General features: G+C 47.4%; 1 protein-coding gene across 1 annotated transcript in view; it reads left to right on the top strand.

Annotated features, from left to right (window-relative positions):
- The first annotated feature begins 531 nt into the window (after nt 1-531).
- The window catches only part of LOC133420897 (NACHT, LRR and PYD domains-containing protein 1-like), a 28,940-nt gene continuing 10,114 nt past the window's right edge, over nt 532-19,357 (top strand). The window contains exons 1-5 of the mRNA XM_061710780.1: nt 532-597; nt 1,351-1,558; nt 6,886-7,497; nt 12,965-14,150; nt 19,106-19,279. Of these exons, the coding sequence (XP_061566764.1) occupies nt 532-597; nt 1,351-1,558; nt 6,886-7,497; nt 12,965-14,150; nt 19,106-19,279 (2,246 nt within the window). The remainder of the gene's footprint in view (nt 598-1,350; nt 1,559-6,885; nt 7,498-12,964; nt 14,151-19,105; nt 19,280-19,357) is intronic.

Below are 19,357 nucleotides of genomic sequence, written 5' to 3'. Positions count from 1 at the left end.
AGGGGGGTAGACAGAGGTGACGGGGGTTGGCTGTGGTGAGGTGTGAAAAGGTGGGCAGTGGGTGGGGAGGGGGGTGGTGGTGGTGGTGGTGGAGCCGCAGGGGGGGAGGGGGGTGGTGGTGATGATGATGATGATGATGATGATGATGATGATGATGATGATGATGAATCATCGAACCGGCAGTAAAAACTGTTCAGCTGGTTGGCCAGCCTGAGGTTGCCTGCAGGGCGTGGAGCTGGTCTTTTGAGCCCTGTGATGTTCTGCAGGCCTTTCCACACAGAAGAGGGGTCAGGGTTGGCAGAGAGGCGATTCTGCAGCCTTCGCTTTCCTGATCTCTCTCGTCAGTGTGTTTTTGGCCTGCTTGAACAGGGCTCGGTCACCGCTCCTGAAGGCATCCTCCTTGTCTCTGCGCAGTTTTTTGAGGTTCGGTGTGAACCAGACCTTGCTGTTGCTGTATGTGCAGAAGGTCTTAATCTGCACACACATGTCCTCGCAAAAACTGACGTAGGACGTCACAGTATCCGTAAGTTCATGGAGATCTGTTATCTGGTCGGCCAGCCACTGCGTGGCTTCAGCCACACACGCATCCAGTGGAATGTAAACGGCGACCAGAACAAAGGATGAAAACTCCCGCTGTGAATAAAAAGGTTAACAGTTCACAAAGATTGTCTCTAAGTGAGGACTGCAATAGTCTTTTAGCACTGTGACATCCGTACACCAACCTTCGTTTATATAGAAGCAGATCCCGCCACCTTTTTTCTTTCCTGAGAGTTCCCTGGTGCGATCCGCTCGGATGAGCTGGAATCCCGGCAGCCATACTGCGCTGTCCGGGATCAGATCACCGAGCCAGGTTTCAGTGAAGCAAAGGGCGACAGATCTGCTAAAATCCCGGTTCTTTGTGATGAGCATAAGAAGTTAATCTATTTTATTTGTGAGGGAGCGGACATTCCCCAGGTGGATGGAGGGGAGCGCGGTTCGGAATCCTCTCGCTCTCAGCCGCACGAGAGCTCCTGCGCGCTTTCCCCGTCTGCGTCTTTTGTAAAGCCGGTAAACAGCTGCTGCTGCTCCGACCAAAATCTCTTTTATGCTGTCCGGATCGGTAAAAACTGGGCAAAAAGTACCAGGAGAAGACTTCCTGATGTTAAGTAGTTGTTCTCTGCTGAAGAGAGAGCGAAACACCGAGGCGACCATAGGAGGCGCCATCTTGCCAGTGGACTGTCAGTCTGTCCATCATGGACCTGATGTTTGTCTCCATGCTGGTCTCTGGAGACCAGTGGACTGTCAGTCTGTCCAACATGGACCTGATGTTTGTCTCCATGGTTTCAGTCTGATTGTGTTCTTCTGTTCCAGCTGCTGGAGGACGACATCGTCCTGTTTGTGAAGGACCAGCTGAAGAAGATCCAGAAGGGTCTGAGTCCAGATTACCCAGAATCCCTAGAGCATGTGTTGCTTGGTGAGGGTGAAGAGCAGAGGAGCATCAGAGATGCGTTTGTGAAGATCACAGTGAACTTCCTGAGGAGAATGAAGCAGGAGGAGCTGGCTGAGCGTCTGCAGAGCAGTAAGAGGATTTCTCTGAACATTTAAGCTGCTGGATAAATAATAACTAAACACAAAATTCCCCGGAAATTTTGAAGTGCCACGGGACTACTGCCGGATGATTGCGATTTTGATGATATTTCCTATATCAAACCATTCAAAAGTTATTGCAGAAAATAGGAACTATCACTTATCGACCAATCAGAAGAAGGGGTGGGGCTAATTTACACCAATCATGCTCAAAGACTCAATACAGAGTCCAACGACACTAACCATGACTCTCTATGTCAAACCAGTCAAAAGTTATTGGACTATCACATATCGACCAATCGGAATAAGGGGCAGGGTTAATTTGCACCAATGAAGGCAAATTGCACCAATGACACCACCCATGGCTCTCTATGGCAAACCATTCAAAAGTTATTGCCTTATAAGTTATAGCTGGTGGGGGTATTTACTGTGTGGGGGGTATTTACTGGTGGGGTATTTACTTGGGGTTTATTTACTGTGTGGAGGGGTACTTACTGGGTGCGTATTTACTGGGGGAGTATTTACTGTGGGGGTATATTTACTGGGGGGGGGGTATTTACTGGAGGGGTATTTACTGGGGGGGTATATTTACTGGGGGGGGTATTTACTGTGGGGGGGTATTGTGGTGGCAAAAATTGTTTTTTAAAAATGAATGTCAGGACACCTCAGCTGTCTTTCTGATGCTTTAATGAAAAGAGGAAAAATGTACATTCATGAATGGAGCCACACAGTCCAACAGTCAGTCCTGTGTGAGCTGAACGTGTTTAGAGACAAGCTATCTTATAGGTAAGAAGCTGGGAACTAGACAAAATATCACCCTGGCAACCATGCCAGGCTCTGTGTCAAAGGAGCATGACCTCTGCATAGGAATGTTCACTTGAAAACAGGCAACAGACATTGTTATACCAAAATTTCCCATTACAGTATTTGCTGTGGGGGGTATTTACTGGGGGGGTATTTACTGTGGGGGTATTTACTCTGGGTGGTATTTACTGGGGGTTATTTACTCTCGGGGGTATTTACTGGGGGGGGGGGGGGGGGGGGAATTTACAGTGGGGGTAATTTGTTCTGGGGGGTATTTACTGTGTATTTACTGTTCCCCCAGAACCCATCAGGCTGCAGGACTGGGGGTCGGCTAAGGTCAAAGGTCAGGGGTCAGATTTGAATCAGGTGACCAGTTCTGGCTGAATGAGTCAGCAGCTGAATTCTGGTTGCCCCGGCAACAAGAAACTCTCTTGAGAACCTTCCAGTTTGGCTGTGAGAAAAACCCAGAATTTGGCTTCTGACAAGCTCTCAAATCACTCCGATTTGTGAGAAAACCGTAGCTCCTTGCAGAAAAAAAATAAAAAAATCGTGAGAGACACAGAACCCGGCAGATTCTGACAATCTTAATTTTACTCAGATATTCCTTAAAATGAGTGAGAACGCTCAGTGCGAAGACAGATTTAGATTTTTTTGAAGAAAACGTTTTGCTACATTACAGTGAATTGGGACTGAAAAAGGTACTGGCGGCGCACTAGCCCCCCCCTCATTTAAATTTTGTGCATACCCCACCTGTCAAAGTCACATTTTATGAATCCCAACGCATATATGTCTACATTCTGACCAAAAATTATTTGTCTGCCTTTTACGGTTTAGCCGTGAGCTCGAGTTACAAATAAAAATTCAGGTTATTTTTTTACTGTTTCTGCCACTCTAGAAACCGACACCCACACTATAGATTTGACAAAAAAGTGATTTCCAGTCCTCGCTTGAGTGCTCATATCTTGAAAAGTGTACATCTTAGGAAAAAACAGTGGGTTTGGAGAGAGAAGAGAAGTTTTCCTCCGTTTTGAAGTTTGAATGACATTTCTACGTGCAAGTATGAGAAAGTTAGGTGAAAAAGGTGAATTTGGGCTTTTTTTTTACCTCATCCCATCCACAGTGTGACATTCCGGCCACACATACATGGGAAAATCTCCCCATTAGTTTGGAAATTTGGAAATGTTTTTGCACTTCGTGCGAGAACTATTTGTGTGATCGCTCTGAAAATTCAGAGGACTGTAGTTAAATTCAAGGCCTACAACTTTCTAAATAGGTTCAGAATTTTTCGAGTAATGTTGTGCGAGTGGTGAGACTCCAAAGTTCTCCCAATGCATTCCGGATGGTGCCAAATTGTCAATGGTCAATTGCTAATAAAAGTCATACCACTTGATTCGCATGTTTCTACGTTTTTACTTTTTGTTTTTTCTCAAAGCTGTGGGACTAGGCGCAGCCAGAGGCACTAATAATGATGACTTAGTTTTATATAGCACCCTTCAAGGCACCCAGAGCGCTTTACAGAGATCATTATTCATTCATACACATTCTCTTTTTTTTTTTTTTTTTTTTTTTTTTTTTTTTTTTTTTTTTTTTCTTTTTTTACCTTGTCTGCACACATATTATTGATTGATACCATGACGGTAGAAACCAAAAGTGTATATATGTGCATTATTACTATATGTAATATATACATATATATACGCACACATATGCGTACACATACATAAATATACACATACAAACCCAGTGGTTTTTTTTTTTTTTTTTTGGGGGGGGGGAGGGGGTGGGGGGGGGTGGTGACGACATCCACTGCCAATCCAGGAAGCAGGAACACACGGAGACACACGTCAAGCACTGGAAATCTGCAACAAAAAAACCACAAACAAAGCACGAAACCGGCACGGAGCCATCCAAAACACGAACAGCAATCGACCTAAATCTTGAGATCTGATCGCAGTCTGAGCTAAGCTATCGCTACCGCTACCTAAACCCAAAAACTAGAGAGCCAGCATGCAGGTGAACAAGCCAGTGTGTATGTCTATGTGTGTGTGTGTGTATGTATATGATCATGCATGTGTGTGTGTGTGTGTGTGTGTGTGTGTGTGTGTGTGTATGCGTGTGACTAAATTACTATATGTGTGTGTGTGTGTGTGTGTGTGTGTGTGTGTGTGTGTGTGTGTGTGTGTGTGTGTGTGTGTAATAAACCAAACAAAGCTCCACCTGAAGTGTATCTATAGTGGGGGAGGGGGGGGAGCAACCCCGCCACCCGTGAGACCAGAGGCCGACAAGGAAGAGCCCGGAACCCAGGCCACCGGCAACCCCACAGAGGGGAGAAGTAGGAGGGAGGCAACCCACCGCCTGCGAGCCCCCCCCCCCCCACCCGGCGGCGGCCGAGGGGGCCCGCGGGCGGGGCCCCCACGGCGCGGAAAGAAGCAGCCAGGGATCCCGCGGCGGCGGACCGCGACCCAGGCAATCCCCGGCCACCCGGTCCGGGCCGGACACGCGGCCAGGAGGCCCTCACCCTTCAGGCCAGCGACCCCCACCCGGCAGGGGGCCAGCCCGCCCGGAGAGACAGAGCCGCCCCGGCCGCCGACGCGGGCAGGCGCACCCGTCCCCCACGAAAGTGGCCCTCCAAGACCAGAGGGGCGCCCCGCCGTAGAGGCAGCGGGGGGGACCGGAGACGGGCCCGGAGAGAGGGAACCCCCCAACAAGGCGACACCCGCGCAGGCCCGACAACGGAGGGCCCCAGACCCAGGCATCCCATTCATTCATCCATTCACCTATCCGATACCTATACTAATAATAATATAATATACTATACATAATAATAATAATAATACTAATAATAATACTAATAATAATAATAATAATAATAACCATCTTTGTATAATATAATATTGATAAATTATTAAGTTTTTGATGTCCTGCCAATGGAGGCTCAAATCCTCCATGGCAGGACCCTTCCATACCGCATTCTCACCAACACAGACATACAATCACGCACCGTTTCCCCCTCCCCGGGGGGATCCAGCACCGCCAGAAGGCACCCCAGGCTGCACGGCGGGCCCCGCCAGGCCCGGGTAACCCGACCCACCCGTCCCAGGCCCAGGCCGGTGAGGGAACGCGGGTGATGTGGGACCCCCTCCCGCCCCTTGTGTTGAGTGCATGTGATTAATGCCATAAAAACAGGGAGGAGGGAGGGCCAAGTATCGATTGACACAGACCCCCCCCCCTCCCGAACTACGTGTCCTTGTCAAATGTATTTATTAAGTGTTGAATGTGCAGTGTCTATTTTGCTGTTAAAACCGTGAGGCGGGGAGTGCCAGGCCCCGCGGGACAGTGCCCCCCACGACCCGGACCCCCCGCCTTTCGCCTATGTGCGTATGAATCGTGTAGGGGGGGCAAGAGGGGGAGCGGAGGCCGAAGCCAGGAAGCAGGACCAGCAAAGCCGGGCCTGATAAGACACCCGCGTCCCCCCACCGGCCGTCCAGTAGACGGGGGCCGGCCCCCCGAGCCGGGCAAGGGCCCCACCGTACCTCCAAGGGCGCCCCCGGCGCCGCCGGAGCCCCCAGACGGAGGAGGAAACGGTCCAACATCCTCCCATTCATACTGACAACATAAGACATAGATACCTGGGAATGGTGCCACCCCGCCGCCGCGCCCGCCCGTGCACCCCCCGGTCAGGGGAAGCCCGCTCCCCGGACCCGGCCCCACCCCCCCCCGAGGCCACCCCGGCGGACACCCCAAGGGTCCCGGAGTACATACATTCTCACCGGTGGTGATGGCTACGTTTTGTAGCCACAGCTACCCTGCAGACTGACGGAAGCGTGGCTGCCATATTGCGCCAAACGGCCCCTCCGACCACCACCAAACATTCATACACATTCACACACAGGGGCAAGGTGGGTAAGGTGTCTTGCCCAAGGACACTACGACAGCAAACTGGGACGGAGCGGGATTCAAACCGCCAACGTTCCGATCACTGGATGACCCGCTCTACCACCTGAGCTACTTCCGCCCCAGAAAAAGCACAGAATGCCTCAGGAGATGAACAACCTTCGCCCCCTAAAGGCACCCCCTCCCCCCAGAGTTGCACCCTCGCTGTACAGGACAGCATAAATATGTTTACAACCACGAGATAACTGGAAGATTGTAGTCCTGGTTTTCCTCTTCCAGAAATACTGTTGATTGGATCAGATCCTCTTCTGGTGTTTTCAAATGCTAAACCTGGAAAATCTACTTCACAGACACCACAACAAGAACACAACAGCCCACAAACCCACAACCCCCGTACTGCCAACATCCTGGTACTAGAAACTCCAGGACCCCAGATGTTCTTGTCACTTCCACGTCCTGAATGTTCAGAGGTGTTTTGGTGTTAAACGTGATTCTACTCAGTATTGTACAGCTGATCGTAATGTTAGAGTCGACCAGTGTTGGTTCACATCCTGATTCTTTATAAGAAATAAGTTGAACTGTATAAAAACTAATTGCTTTCTTTTTTCCACTTTTATTAAGGTACTTTTGCTGAAGTTTGTAAAAAGCGGCTGAAGTCTAAGCTGAAGAAGAAGTGCCGGTGTGTGTTTGAGGGGATCATTAAAGCAGGAAACCCAACCCTTCTGGAACAGATCTACACGGAGCTCTACATCACAGAGGGAGGGACAGGAGAGGTCAATGAAGAACATGAAGTCAGACAGATTGAAGCAGCTTCCAGGAAACCAGACAGAGCAGAAACAGCCATCAGACAGGAAGACATCTTTAAACCCCCACCTGGAAGAGGAGGACCAATCAGAACGGTCATGACGAAGGGAGTGGCCGGCATCGGGAAAACAGTCCTAACACAGAAGTTCAGTCTGGACTGGGCTGAAGGCAGAACCAACCAGGACATCCAGTTCCTGCTTCCATTCACCTTCAGACAGCTGAATGTGCTGAGAGAGGAAAAGTTCAGCTTGGTGGAACTAGTTCATCACTTCTTCAGTGAAACCAGAGAAATCTGCAGCTTTGAAGAGTTCCAGGTCGTGTTCATCTTTGACGGTCTGGATGAGAGTCGACTTCCTCTGGACTTCCACAACAATGAGGACCTGACTGATGTTACAGAGTCGACCTCAGTGGATGTGCTGCTGACAAACCTCATCAATTCAATTCAATTCAATTCAATTTTATTTATATAGCGTCTAATACAACAGAGTTGTCTCTAGACGCTTTACAGAGACCCATACCCAGAACATGACCCCCGAGCAGTTATTACATAAACAATGGCAGGTAAAAACTCCCCTAGTGGGAGAAAAACCTTAAGCCAAACAGTGGCAAGGAAAAACTCCCCTTTAGGAGGGAAGAAACCTTGAGCAGGACCAGGCTCATCAGGGGGGACCCTCCTGCCGAGGGCCAGACTGGTGGGTCAGGGACGGCAACAGCACAGCAGGCAGGTGGAAGCAGCAACGGGATGACCGGGGGTGGGGACCGCAGGCCAGCACACAGCTCCCGAAGCTCCGGCCCAATCAGCAAGTCCCAGGTTGGGGTGCAGGGTCAGGAAAAGACTTGTGCTCCGTAATGCAAGCTACAAGCCACCCATGGCCACCTGCAGGACAAAAGAGAGAAAAGGGAGGAGAAGGGGGGGGCAGCAACGGGATGACCAGGGGTGGGGACCGCAGGCCAGCACGCAGCTCCCGAAGCTCCGGCCCAATCAGCAAGTCCCAGGTTGGGGTGCAGGGTCAGGGAAAGACTTGTGCTCCGTAATGCAAGCTACAAGCCACCCACGACCACCTGCAGGTTCCGGTGTCCGGCAAAGGATGCTGCAACATGGACAAAAGAGAGAAAAGGGAGGAGAAGGGGGGGGGCCAGCACAAGAAACCACAGGAGCGACTCTGACACACTAAAGTTTACACTACCTAGAGATTTACCAACACCAGCTAGAGGTTTACTAAACACTAACTATAGGCTTTACTAAACAGAAATGTTTTAAGTTTAGTTTTAAAGGTGGAGGTGGTGTCAGCCCCCTTAACCCAGATTGGAAGTTGGTTCCATAGTAGTGGCGCCTGATAGCAGAACGCCCGCCCTCCAAATCTACATTTAGATACTCTAGGAACTACAAGTAAACCTGCACTCTGAGAACGGAGAGCTCTGACAGGAACATAAGGCACTATCAGGTCTTGCAAATAATGCGGAGCTAAGCCGTTTTGGGCTTTATACGCAAGTAATACAATTTTAAATTGGATTCTGAATTTTACGGGTAACCAATGGAGCGACGCTAACACTGGAGAGACGTGGTCTCTCCTGCTAATTCCTGTCAGTACTCGTGCTGCTGCATTTTGGATCAGCTGGAGCCTATTCAGCAAATTACTTGGACATCCTGCTAACAACACATTACAGTAATCTAGTCTAGAAGATACAAACGCATGAACTAGTTTTTCTGCATCACTCTGTGAGAGGATTTTCCTAATCTTTGCAATATTACGGAGATGGAAAAAGGCTATTTTACAAACCTGATTGACATATGGTTTAAACGACAAATCCTGATCGAAAATAACACCAAGATTTCTCACAGTTGCACTGGAAGCCATCGCAACACCATCTAATCCCTTCCTAAGATGCTCTGGACCAAGAATGATAACCTCTGTTTTATCTGAATTTAGAAGCAGGAAATTTCTGGACATCCAGTCCTTGATGTCCCTAAGACATGCCTGAAGTTTAACTAACGGTTCTGTTTCATCCGGCTTCATAGACAAATAGAGCTGCGTATCATCAGCATAACAATGAAAGTGTATGCCGTGATTCTGGATTATACTTCCCAACGGCTGCATGTATAAACTGAACAAGATTGGCCCTAGCACTGAACCCTGCGGAACACCATAACAGACCCTTGACTGTTCTGAAGAAACCTCATGTACATGAACAAACTGGAACCTGTCAGATAGGTATGATTTGAACCAACATAGAGCTGTCCCTTTAATCCCAACAACATGCTCTAACCTGTGCAGTAAAATGCCATGATCTATAGTGTCAAAAGCAGCACTGAGGTCCAGTAGAACCAGTATGGACACTAATCCCTTATCTGAGGCCATAAGGAGGTCATTCGTGACTCGAACAAGTGCTGTCTCTGTGCTATGATGCATTCTGAACCCTGACTGAAAGACTTCAAACAGATCATTTCTATACAAATAGTCACATAACTGGCTTGAAACTGCCTTTTCCAGAATTTTAGACACAAATGGAAGGTTGGAAATTGGTCTATAATTAGCTAAGGTGTCTGGGTCAAGAGAAGGTTTTTTAAGTAAAGGTTTAATTACTGCGACTTTGAAAACCTGTGGTACATATCCTAAACTTAGGGATAAGTTAATTTGGTCCAGTATTGTCGTACCAATAAGAGAAAAAATATGTTTGAATAGTCGAGTCGGGATGGGGTCTAACATACATGTGGTTGACTTAGCTCTATTAACGAGTGAAGTCAGCTCAGGGAGGTCTATAGGATCAAAACAGTCTAGAGACAAGTCAGAGCCTAGGGAAGTCGCTAAAGCTGAAGAAACACCTACAACCGGCTGGTTGATTTCTTCTCTAATTCTCGTGATTTTACTGTTAAAGAAGCTCATAAAGTCCTCACTACTGAGAGCTGCAGGAATGCACGGCTCAACAGAGTTGTGACTCTTTGTCAGCCTGGCTACAGTGCTGAACAGAAAACGTGGGTTACTTTTGTTATCCTCTATCAACGTTGAATAATAAGCTGTTCTGGCTTTGCGAATGGCTTTTTTATATACTATTAGAATATCTTTCCATTCACGATGAGAGTCTACAGACCTACAAGAGTACCACTTCCTTTCCATTTTACGCACGTTTTGTTTCAACATGCGGATATCTGAATTATACCAGGGAGTTAAGCTCCTGTGGCTAGAAACCCTCCTTTTCAAAGGAGCAACTTCATCTAAAGCTGAGTGCAACAAATCAGCAGTGTTACTAGCAAGGAAATCAACATCTGCAGAGGTAGAACCCAGGTCACTGGCCTCGACTACATCACTATTTCGCACTGTCGTAAGATAAGCAATGGCCTCCCTAAATTTAACAATAACTTCATCAGACAAACATCTGCTAAAATAATACCTCCTATTTTGCACTTCAACATCAACAAAATTAAATTCAAACGTTATTAAGTAATGGTCGGATAAAAGGGAGTTTACAGGTGACACCAACAGACCATCAGTTTCAACACCGTAGGTGAGAACGAGATCGAGAGTATGATTAAAACAGTGCGTCGGTTTATCCACTTTTTGTGAGATACCCATTGATTCTAGAAGAGAATCGAAGGCTAATTTAAGATTATCGCTTTCAACATCCATATGAATGTTAAAATCACCCACTATGATGAATTTATCTGTGCTGATCAATAATCCAGAAAGGAAATCTGAAAATTCAGACAAAAACTCCAGATACGCACCAGCAGGGGGCCGGTACACTACCACTAACACAACTGGCTTCTCTGATTTCCGGCTCGGAAATTTCAGACCAAGCATGAGGCTTTCAAATGTATTATAGTTGCACTTGGGTTCAATTTTTGTTTGGAGACCGGAGTTATAAATTGCTGCGACTCCTCCGCCTCGGCCCGTGCTTCTAGGAATGTGATGATTAAAGTAGCCGGGCGGAGTTGATTCATTCAAACTAACATACTCTTCCTCCTGTAACCATGTTTCTGTTAAGCAGAAAATATCACTCCTACTCTCTGTAATTATATCATTTACTAACAGAGACTTAGAGCTTAATGATCGTATATTTAGTAGTCCGCATCTAATTTTTCGGTCTGTAATTGGTACCAAATGTGCATTGGTTTTAATTTTTACAAGGTTATCTTGGTTAACGCCTCTATAACGCTGCACCTGGTGAACTTTTGGAGGGCGGGGAACTGCAACCACTTCTATTTTGCTAGGCACCTGGCCAGAGTCGCCAATATCATGTAATCCTACAGTTTTAGAGTCGCTAATTACATAATGCAATCCTACAGTTTTGTTGGCAGGCGTTGGTCCTTGAGAAGCAACAGATGTGTCGCTGAGCCCTTTAAGACTACCCTTCCTCCGAACCGTCACCCAGCTGCCCTGCCTGGCCGGCTGCCGGGGAGCTGCAGGGGAGCGGTTACGCTCAGCTGCTACGGGCCGGTCCGCAGAGGATTCTATCGGACTATGGTCTAGTTGGCCAAACCGGACCTCTAACTGACTAAGCCTCGCCTCCAGCCCTGTTAAACTACAGCTCTGCATCCTGGCCTGGACCCTGCATTGTCAGGGGGAGTGTCTAATAACATTGGCCAGATTTCTAGACATAAGAGCTGCACCATCCCGGGTGGGATGAATGCCGTCCCTTCTAATCAGACCGGGCTTTCCCCAGAATGTCTCCCAGTTGTCAATAAAGTCCACGTCGTTTTCTGAACACCACTGAGACAACCAGTGGCGGAGCGAGAGCATGCGACTAAACATGTCATCGCTGGTCAGATTGGGGAGGGGGCCAGAAAAACCTACAGAGTCCGACATGGTCTTGGCGTAGTTACACACCGAGACAATATTCATTCTGGTTACTTCCGACTGGCGAAGACGGGAGTCATTAGCTCCGACATTGATGATAACTTTACCATATTTACGATTACCCTTTGCCAGTAGCTTCAAATTTGCTTCTATGTCGCCCGCTCTGGCCCCCGGGATGCACCTAACTAAGGTCTCTGGAGTCGGCTTCACATGTCTGACTATGGAGTCTCCAATCACCAGGGTCGGTTTCTCAACAGATGTGTCGCTAAGTGGGGAAAATCTGTTAGACACATGAAGCGGGTGGTGGTGTTCCGTGAGCCCTTTAAGACTAGTCTTCCTCCGAACCGTCACCCAGCTGCCCTGCCTGGCCGGCTGCTCGGGAGCTGCAGGGGAGCGGCTACGCTCAGCTGCTACGGGCCGGTCCGCCGCTAGCTTAGCCTGGTTAGCTGAGGAGGCTCTCGGACTATGGTTTAGTTGGCCGAACCGGACCTCTAACTGACTGAGCCTCGCCTCCAGCCCTGCAAATAAACTACACTTTAAGCACTTACCGTCTTCACTAAAGGAGGCAGAGGAATAACTAAACATTTCACACACTGAGCAGGAAAGAGGTGAAGCGGTGGGAGCCGGAGCGGCCATGCTAAGATGCTAACGGAGGCTAGCGGACAGAAAATGTATCGGTGATTGGTGACAGTGAAAGTTACGGAAGAGAAAATGAGCGAGTGTTGAAATAAAGACAGTAATGTACCAGATATAGTGCTATTTTACCAGAAAACAGTCTAAGTTTTAGATAAAAAGTCGGGAGAGATCTGAGCCTGCAAACGCCGTCAGACGGCAGCAGCACAGACCGCAAACACCAGGAAGTGACGCGATGCGTGACGCAATACGTTACCCAATCAGCAAGCCGGATCTGATCTGCTATCTGTTTTCCAGGACGTCCTGGAGAACGTCCTGGAGAACGTCCTGGAGAACGTCCTGGAAACCAGAGAGGGAGGGGAGCTGCCCAAGACCCTGACTGAGATGTACATCCACTTCCTGGTGGTCCAGGCCAAACTGAAGAAGGTCAAGTATGATGGAGGAGCTGAGACGGATCCACACTGGAGTCATCAGGGGGAACCTGCTTCCTTCTGCTCGTCTCTGGATCACCACACGACCCGCAGCAGCCAATCAGATCCCTCCTGAGTGTGTTGACATGGTGACGGAGGTCAGAGGGTTTACTAACCCACAGAAGGAGAAATACTTCAGTAAAAGGTTCAGAAATAAGAAGCAGAGCAGCAGGATCATCTCCCACATCAAGACATCACGGAGCCTCCACATCATGTGCCACATCCCAGTCTTCTGCTGGATCACTGCTACGGTCCTGGAGAACGTCCTGGAGAACGTCCTGGAGAACGTCCTGGAGAACGTCCTGGAAACCAGAGAGGGAGGGGAGCTGCCCAAGACCCTGACTGAGATGTACATCCACTTCCTGGTGGTCCAGGCCAAACTGAAGAAGGTCAAGTATGATGGAGGAGCTGAGACGGATCCACACTGGAGTCCAGAGAGCAGGAAGATGGTGGAGTCTCTGGGAAAACTGGCTTTTGAGCAGCTGCAGAAAGGAAACCTGATCTTCTATGAACCAGACCTGGGAGAGTGTGGCATCGATGTCAGAGAGGCTTCAGTGTACTCAGGAGTGTTCACACAGATCTTTAGAGAGGAGAGCAGGCTGTACCAGGACCAGGTCTTCTGCTTCATCCATCTGAGTGTCCAGGAGTTTCTGGCTGCTCTTCATGTCCACCAGACCTTGATCAACTCTGGAGTCAACCTGCTGGAGGAACAAAGAAACACAGAGACCGACCTCCATCAAAGTGCTGTGGACAAGGCCTTACAGAGTCCAAACGGACACCTGGACTTGTTCCTCCGCTTCCTCCTGGGTCTTTCACTGGAGACCAATCAGACTCTCCTACGAGGTCTGTTGGAACCAAAACAAAGAAGTTCACAGAACAATCAGGAAACAGTTGAATACATCAAGAAGAAGATCAGTGAGGACCTGTCTGCAGAGAGAAGCATCAACCTGTTCCACTGTCTCAATGAACTGAACGATCGGTCTCTGGTGGAGGAGGTCCAAGAGTCCCTGAGGTCTGGACGTCTCTCCACAGATAAACTGTCTCCTGCTCAGTGGTCGGCTCTGGTCTTCATCTTACTGTCATCAGAAGAAGATCTGGAGGTGTTTGACCTGAAGAAGTTCTCAGCTTCAGAGAAGGCTCTACGGAGGCTGCTGCCGGTGGTCCAAGCCTCCAAGAAAGTTCTGTAAGTACCAACAGGCACATGTTGGACCTCTGGGCCCTCATTTATCAACCGTTCGTACGCACAGATCTGTGCGTAAAGCGTGCGTACGAGCATTCCTACGCAAAGTATGGTATTTATCAACATGTACCTGTGCGCAGACACACGTGTAAATATACGCACAGCTCCGATCATGCGTACACACAAAACCTAGTGGTAGAACAGTGAAACTACAAATAGAACCCAGCAAAAGAGTCACAGTGTTCAGCGATCTCAAACTTCACATGTGAAGTTTGAGATCGCTGAACTGTGACTGAACGGGGAACATGTGCACATGTTCCCCGTTTCCTCCAATTAATAAAAATTCTCCATTAGTAATTCAGACATTTTGAATAATTGGTGTGACAAGCTATAAAAGACAGCTTTGGCAGGACGACCTGAAAAGAAAATACAAGTACCATGGCTTATGTGGCAGTGTTGGAGGATTTGGAGAACCGAGCGCGTTTTCAAAGAGCGCGCTGATCTGTTGATCTGTGAGAGCACGGAGCGGCTTCTCAGCAGGTAGCGTTTCCCCAAAAACATTCCGATGGATTTATGCCGTGATTTACAACCTATAATGGAGCGAGAGACAAAACGCAAGCCATCCCAGTCACATCCAGCTCCTGTCCACCCTGGGATTTTTTGCCACCGGAACATTTTGACACTAAGCAAAATCATGCCGGCAGTGTTGGATCCAATAATTTCTCTGGCCCTAATTTACACCCAGTTTCCATAAACACATCACCAACAAGCCCAAATTAAACGAGGATTTCATGCCATTGCCGGATTCCCAAACATAATTGGAGCTATAGATTGCGCCCACATCGCCATAAAAGCACCATCACACAATGAATTCAGTTACGTGGACATGAAAGGATTTCATTCAATCAATGCACAAATAATCTGCGATGCAACTATGTCTCTGTTTCCCATCGTTGCCCGGTGGCCTGCAGGAACGCAACACTCATTTATTCTGCAGAACAGCTCGGTTGGTGTTTGCACCTCCAAGCAGGAGCTTTAGACTCCAACCAAATATTAATTTATATGGATAATCTTCCAAGAAATATATCAAACATGGTCAACATAGTTATTTTACAAGCTAAATATCACATACATAAATGCAAATGGAATAACAGAAAACCCTCCATTGTACATCTGAAAAAATGAATGTAAACTGTACTTAGCGTCTCTAAAACCGATCCGTGAAAAAAACGATATTGCCAAAAGCTTATATGAAACAATGTCTTTGTTTCTTTATTTTTATTAACACACTTCCCATAGCTTGTCAGTAAATGTATCTTTTTTTTTATTTTTGCTCTCAACAACCCCCAAATGTTGAATATCTGTTGATAATTGATTATTTTGTTTCATTTGACTTTTGTTGTAAACCCTACAGAATTTTGTTCAATAAAGTTTGAAAACCTCCAAGCGGGAGCTGTTGTTGCTCCATATATGGTCAATTGGAGGCGTTTCTGAATGCAATTGACGGTAACCATGCACGAGCACGGCAGTTAAGAACAGGTGGGATTTATCATCACTGATGTGCGTACGACCAGTGTCCGCACGTTTGATAAATCCGGATTTTTTTGTACTTACACACATTCTAAATTTTATTCCTACGACAGGATTTAGAACCTTTTCTACGAACGGTTGATAAATGAGGGCCCTGGAGTGGAGGCTGGTTTCTGACTACGTCTGGTTTTACCTCCACATTTCATGTTTTCTTCACTTGTTTGGGGTCTTTTTTTCAGCACAACCTCACATGAGTGAGTTTGCGCTGGTTTTATCATTTCCAGAGACTTTAATGTCACACTGGACCTAAAAGACCAACAGAACAGTTGGAGACACAACTACATTTTCTTCCATGACAGTGAAATAACCTGGTTGTTGTTCTTCTCTTCCGTCTGCAGACTGAGTGGCTGTCACCTCTCAGAGGACATCTGTCCACTTCTGTCCTCAGTTCTCAGCTCTCAGTCCTCCAGTTTGACGGAACTGGACCTGAGCAACAACCACCTGCAGGATTCTGGACTGGAGCAGCTGTGTCCTGGACTGGAGAGTCCACACTGTCACCTGGAGTCTCTCAGGTCAGGATTCACTCAAGTCTTTTCCTGCTGACTGCCTTGCAGCAGATAATTCAGTTCAGTCCAGTTTTACTGGTAGAACCCACTTCACTACAAACTCACCTCAACACTCCACACAGAAATCAAAGGTTTAAACCTCAGTGTGATCTAATCAGTACCATATTATTGATTCTTGATTAATGCAATCTTGATTAAGTTAGGGAAACAACACTTTCTCTCCATCTTTCTGGATGTTAGCTTTAAAACCTGCAGTTGTGAATTAAACCACGGGGCCGATATGCTCGGACCTTTGACCTTCTTTTCCTGAGGGACGATAACGTCCAACGTTGGTGACACTGAAGCTGTAGTTCTGTCAACAACATCATCCAGCTGTGCAGCAGCAGGATTCAGGATTCCAGCAGAATATCTCCTTCCACATGTTGTTTCCCTGGAGAAATCCAGGATTACTGCGTTTAGCGACGCTGGGTCACTACAACCCACTGATGACCGTTACCGTGACGATGAGGGATGAGGGATGAGGGAGTGGTGCTGGATGACCATCAGCTGAGCCGACTGTCCATCAGTCATGTTACAAATAGATGTAATGTTTTCTATAAACTCTCCTGACGTGACACATTCACCGTCCTCAGAGTTGTCGTGGACGTGAAATCAGCCATGAGCTGGTTTTTGTAGCCTCTAGCGGCCAGTCAAGGAACTGCAGCGAGTCAGAGTTCCTCATGAGACCCGACCCAGAAGTGAGATGGTCGGCGCTTGGTCTCCACCTGGACAGCCAGCGGTGAAGGACGACATGCCGTCAAACATGTCACCGGTCAGATTTGAGGTCCAGAGAAAACCCTGGAGTCCCACATTGTTTTGGTAGAGTTACACAGCGGTACCACACTAACTTAGTGTTTTAGTGGCCAGGTGCGTACCCCAAGTTCACGGCAATAAACATGTGACCAAACCAATAAATGGAGCGCTAATCAGTGATGCAGACAGGAGAGACGCGCTACAACACACAGGCCGCAACAGGAAGTGATGCAGAAGGCCCTGCAGCGTCATGGGGACGTGGTATCTGTCAGAAGCTGCATCAACGTGACCGTCAGTTTTTATCCTCTGGTCAAAAGCAGAACGTGGAGAATCATCCAGAAACACTGGAGGAGGAACCAGGGATTCTTCATCCCACATCCTCACACCTTGGAGGTGAAACCTCCGTCTGTACAGCTGTGTGTCCGCATATCCGTCCATCGAGGTGAACATTTCCTTTCTGGACCAGGATGAGCCGACGTCTTCCAGTCCGGTTTTCCTGCTCATCACAGTACTGAGACCGTCCTTGTCAAGGTGTTCAATGACATCCACATAAATGCAGACTGTGGAAGAACCACAGTGCCGGTACTATTGGACCTCAGCGCAGCATCTGCTACCGTTGTTATAGTATTTTACTAGAGCCACTGGAGAACTGGGTCGGACTTTATGGACCAATACTTGACTGGTTTGAGTCTCACTTAAAGGACAGGGATGACTTTGTGTAAACGTGTAACTTTACATCAGAATCAACATAAATTAAATGTGGGGTTCCCCAAGGTTCTATCCTAGGACCCTCGTATTTAACATCTACAAGCTTCCGCTAGCTCAAGTAATAATACACAACAAGATAAGTTACCATAACTATGCAGATGACACACAGATGTACATTTCAGTGTCACCAGGAGACAATGAGCCCATACAAGTGTTGAGTAAATGCAGAGAACAGATCAATAAATGGATGTGGGATAATGTTCTTCAGGTGAACACAAACAAAACTGAACTAGAAGTTTTTGGAAAAGAAAAAGAGCGTTTAAGAGTCGGCACACAGCTTTAGGTGTTACAGCTACAAACCACTGATGAGACCTGGAATCTGGGTGTATTCATGGACTCAGACCTGAAATCTGGGTGTAGTCATGGACTCAGACCTGAAATCTGGGTGTAGTCATGGACTCAGACCTGAAATCTGGGTGTAGTCATGGACTCAGACCTGAAATCTGGGTGTAGTCATGGACTCAGACCTGGACCTCCAGAGACATAAAAACATGGACAAAGTCGTCCTTCTATCACCTGAAGAACATCTCCAGGATCAAGGACTGATGTCTCAGCAGGACCTTGAAGAATTCATCCATGTTTATCTTCAGTGGACTTGATTCCTGCAACGGCGTCTCCACAGGTCTGACTAGCTGTCAATCACACAGCTGATCCAGAACGCTGCTGGTTCTCACCAGAACCAAGAAGGTGGACACATCAGTCCAGTTCTTTACACCGGTTCCCTGCACCTCAGAGAATAGACTCTATAATACTTCCGGTAGTTTAAAAATCTCTGAATGGTTTAGGACCAAAATACATCAGAGACTTGTTACCATAGCAACCACCCAGACCTCTCAGGTGTCCTGGTCCAGGTCTGCTCTGTGTCCCCAGAACCAGAACCAAACATGGAGGAGCAGCATTCAGCTTCTATGCTCCACAGATCTGGAACAAACCTCCAGAAACCTGCTGGAACCGGAACCCTCAGTTCCTTTGAATCAAGTTAAAACTCGTTAGTTTACAGCCTTTGATGGATTATTGGAACTATTCTGAATTTAAATTTAAACAATGATAATATTATTACTTAATTGTAAGTCTAGTTTAAATCTAACCTTTGTTTATTCTGCCAACTGAACTAAACGTCATGATCTTTTCCCTCTTTAATGTTCATATTTTTATCATGTAAAGCAGCTTGAATTGTTTGTTGCTTAAAAGTGATTTAACACAAACTTTATTTGAAGACCAGCAAAACAGTTGGAGACACAACTACATTTTCTTCAACAACAGTGAAATAACCAGGTTGTTGTTCTTTTCTTCCGTCTGCAGACTGAGTGGCTGTCACCTCTCAGAGGACATTTGTCCACTTCTGTCCTCAGTTCTCAGCTCTCAGTCCTCCAGTCTGACAGAACTGGACCTGAGCAACAACGACCTGCAGGATTCTGGACTGAAGAAGCTGTGTCCTGGACTGGAGAGTCCACACTGTCACCTGGAGTCTCTCAGGTCAGGATTCATTCAAGTCTTTTCCAGGTCCAGTGAACATGCTGCTAAACGTGTCTGCAGCAGGACACTTGAGCAGAA

This window comes from Cololabis saira, chromosome 20 (genome assembly GCF_033807715.1).
Source record: "Cololabis saira isolate AMF1-May2022 chromosome 20, fColSai1.1, whole genome shotgun sequence".
Lineage (NCBI taxonomy): Eukaryota > Metazoa > Chordata > Actinopteri > Beloniformes > Belonidae > Cololabis > Cololabis saira.
Note: the sequence above shows the minus strand (reverse complement) of the source record. Positions and strands in the feature narration are given on the sequence as shown.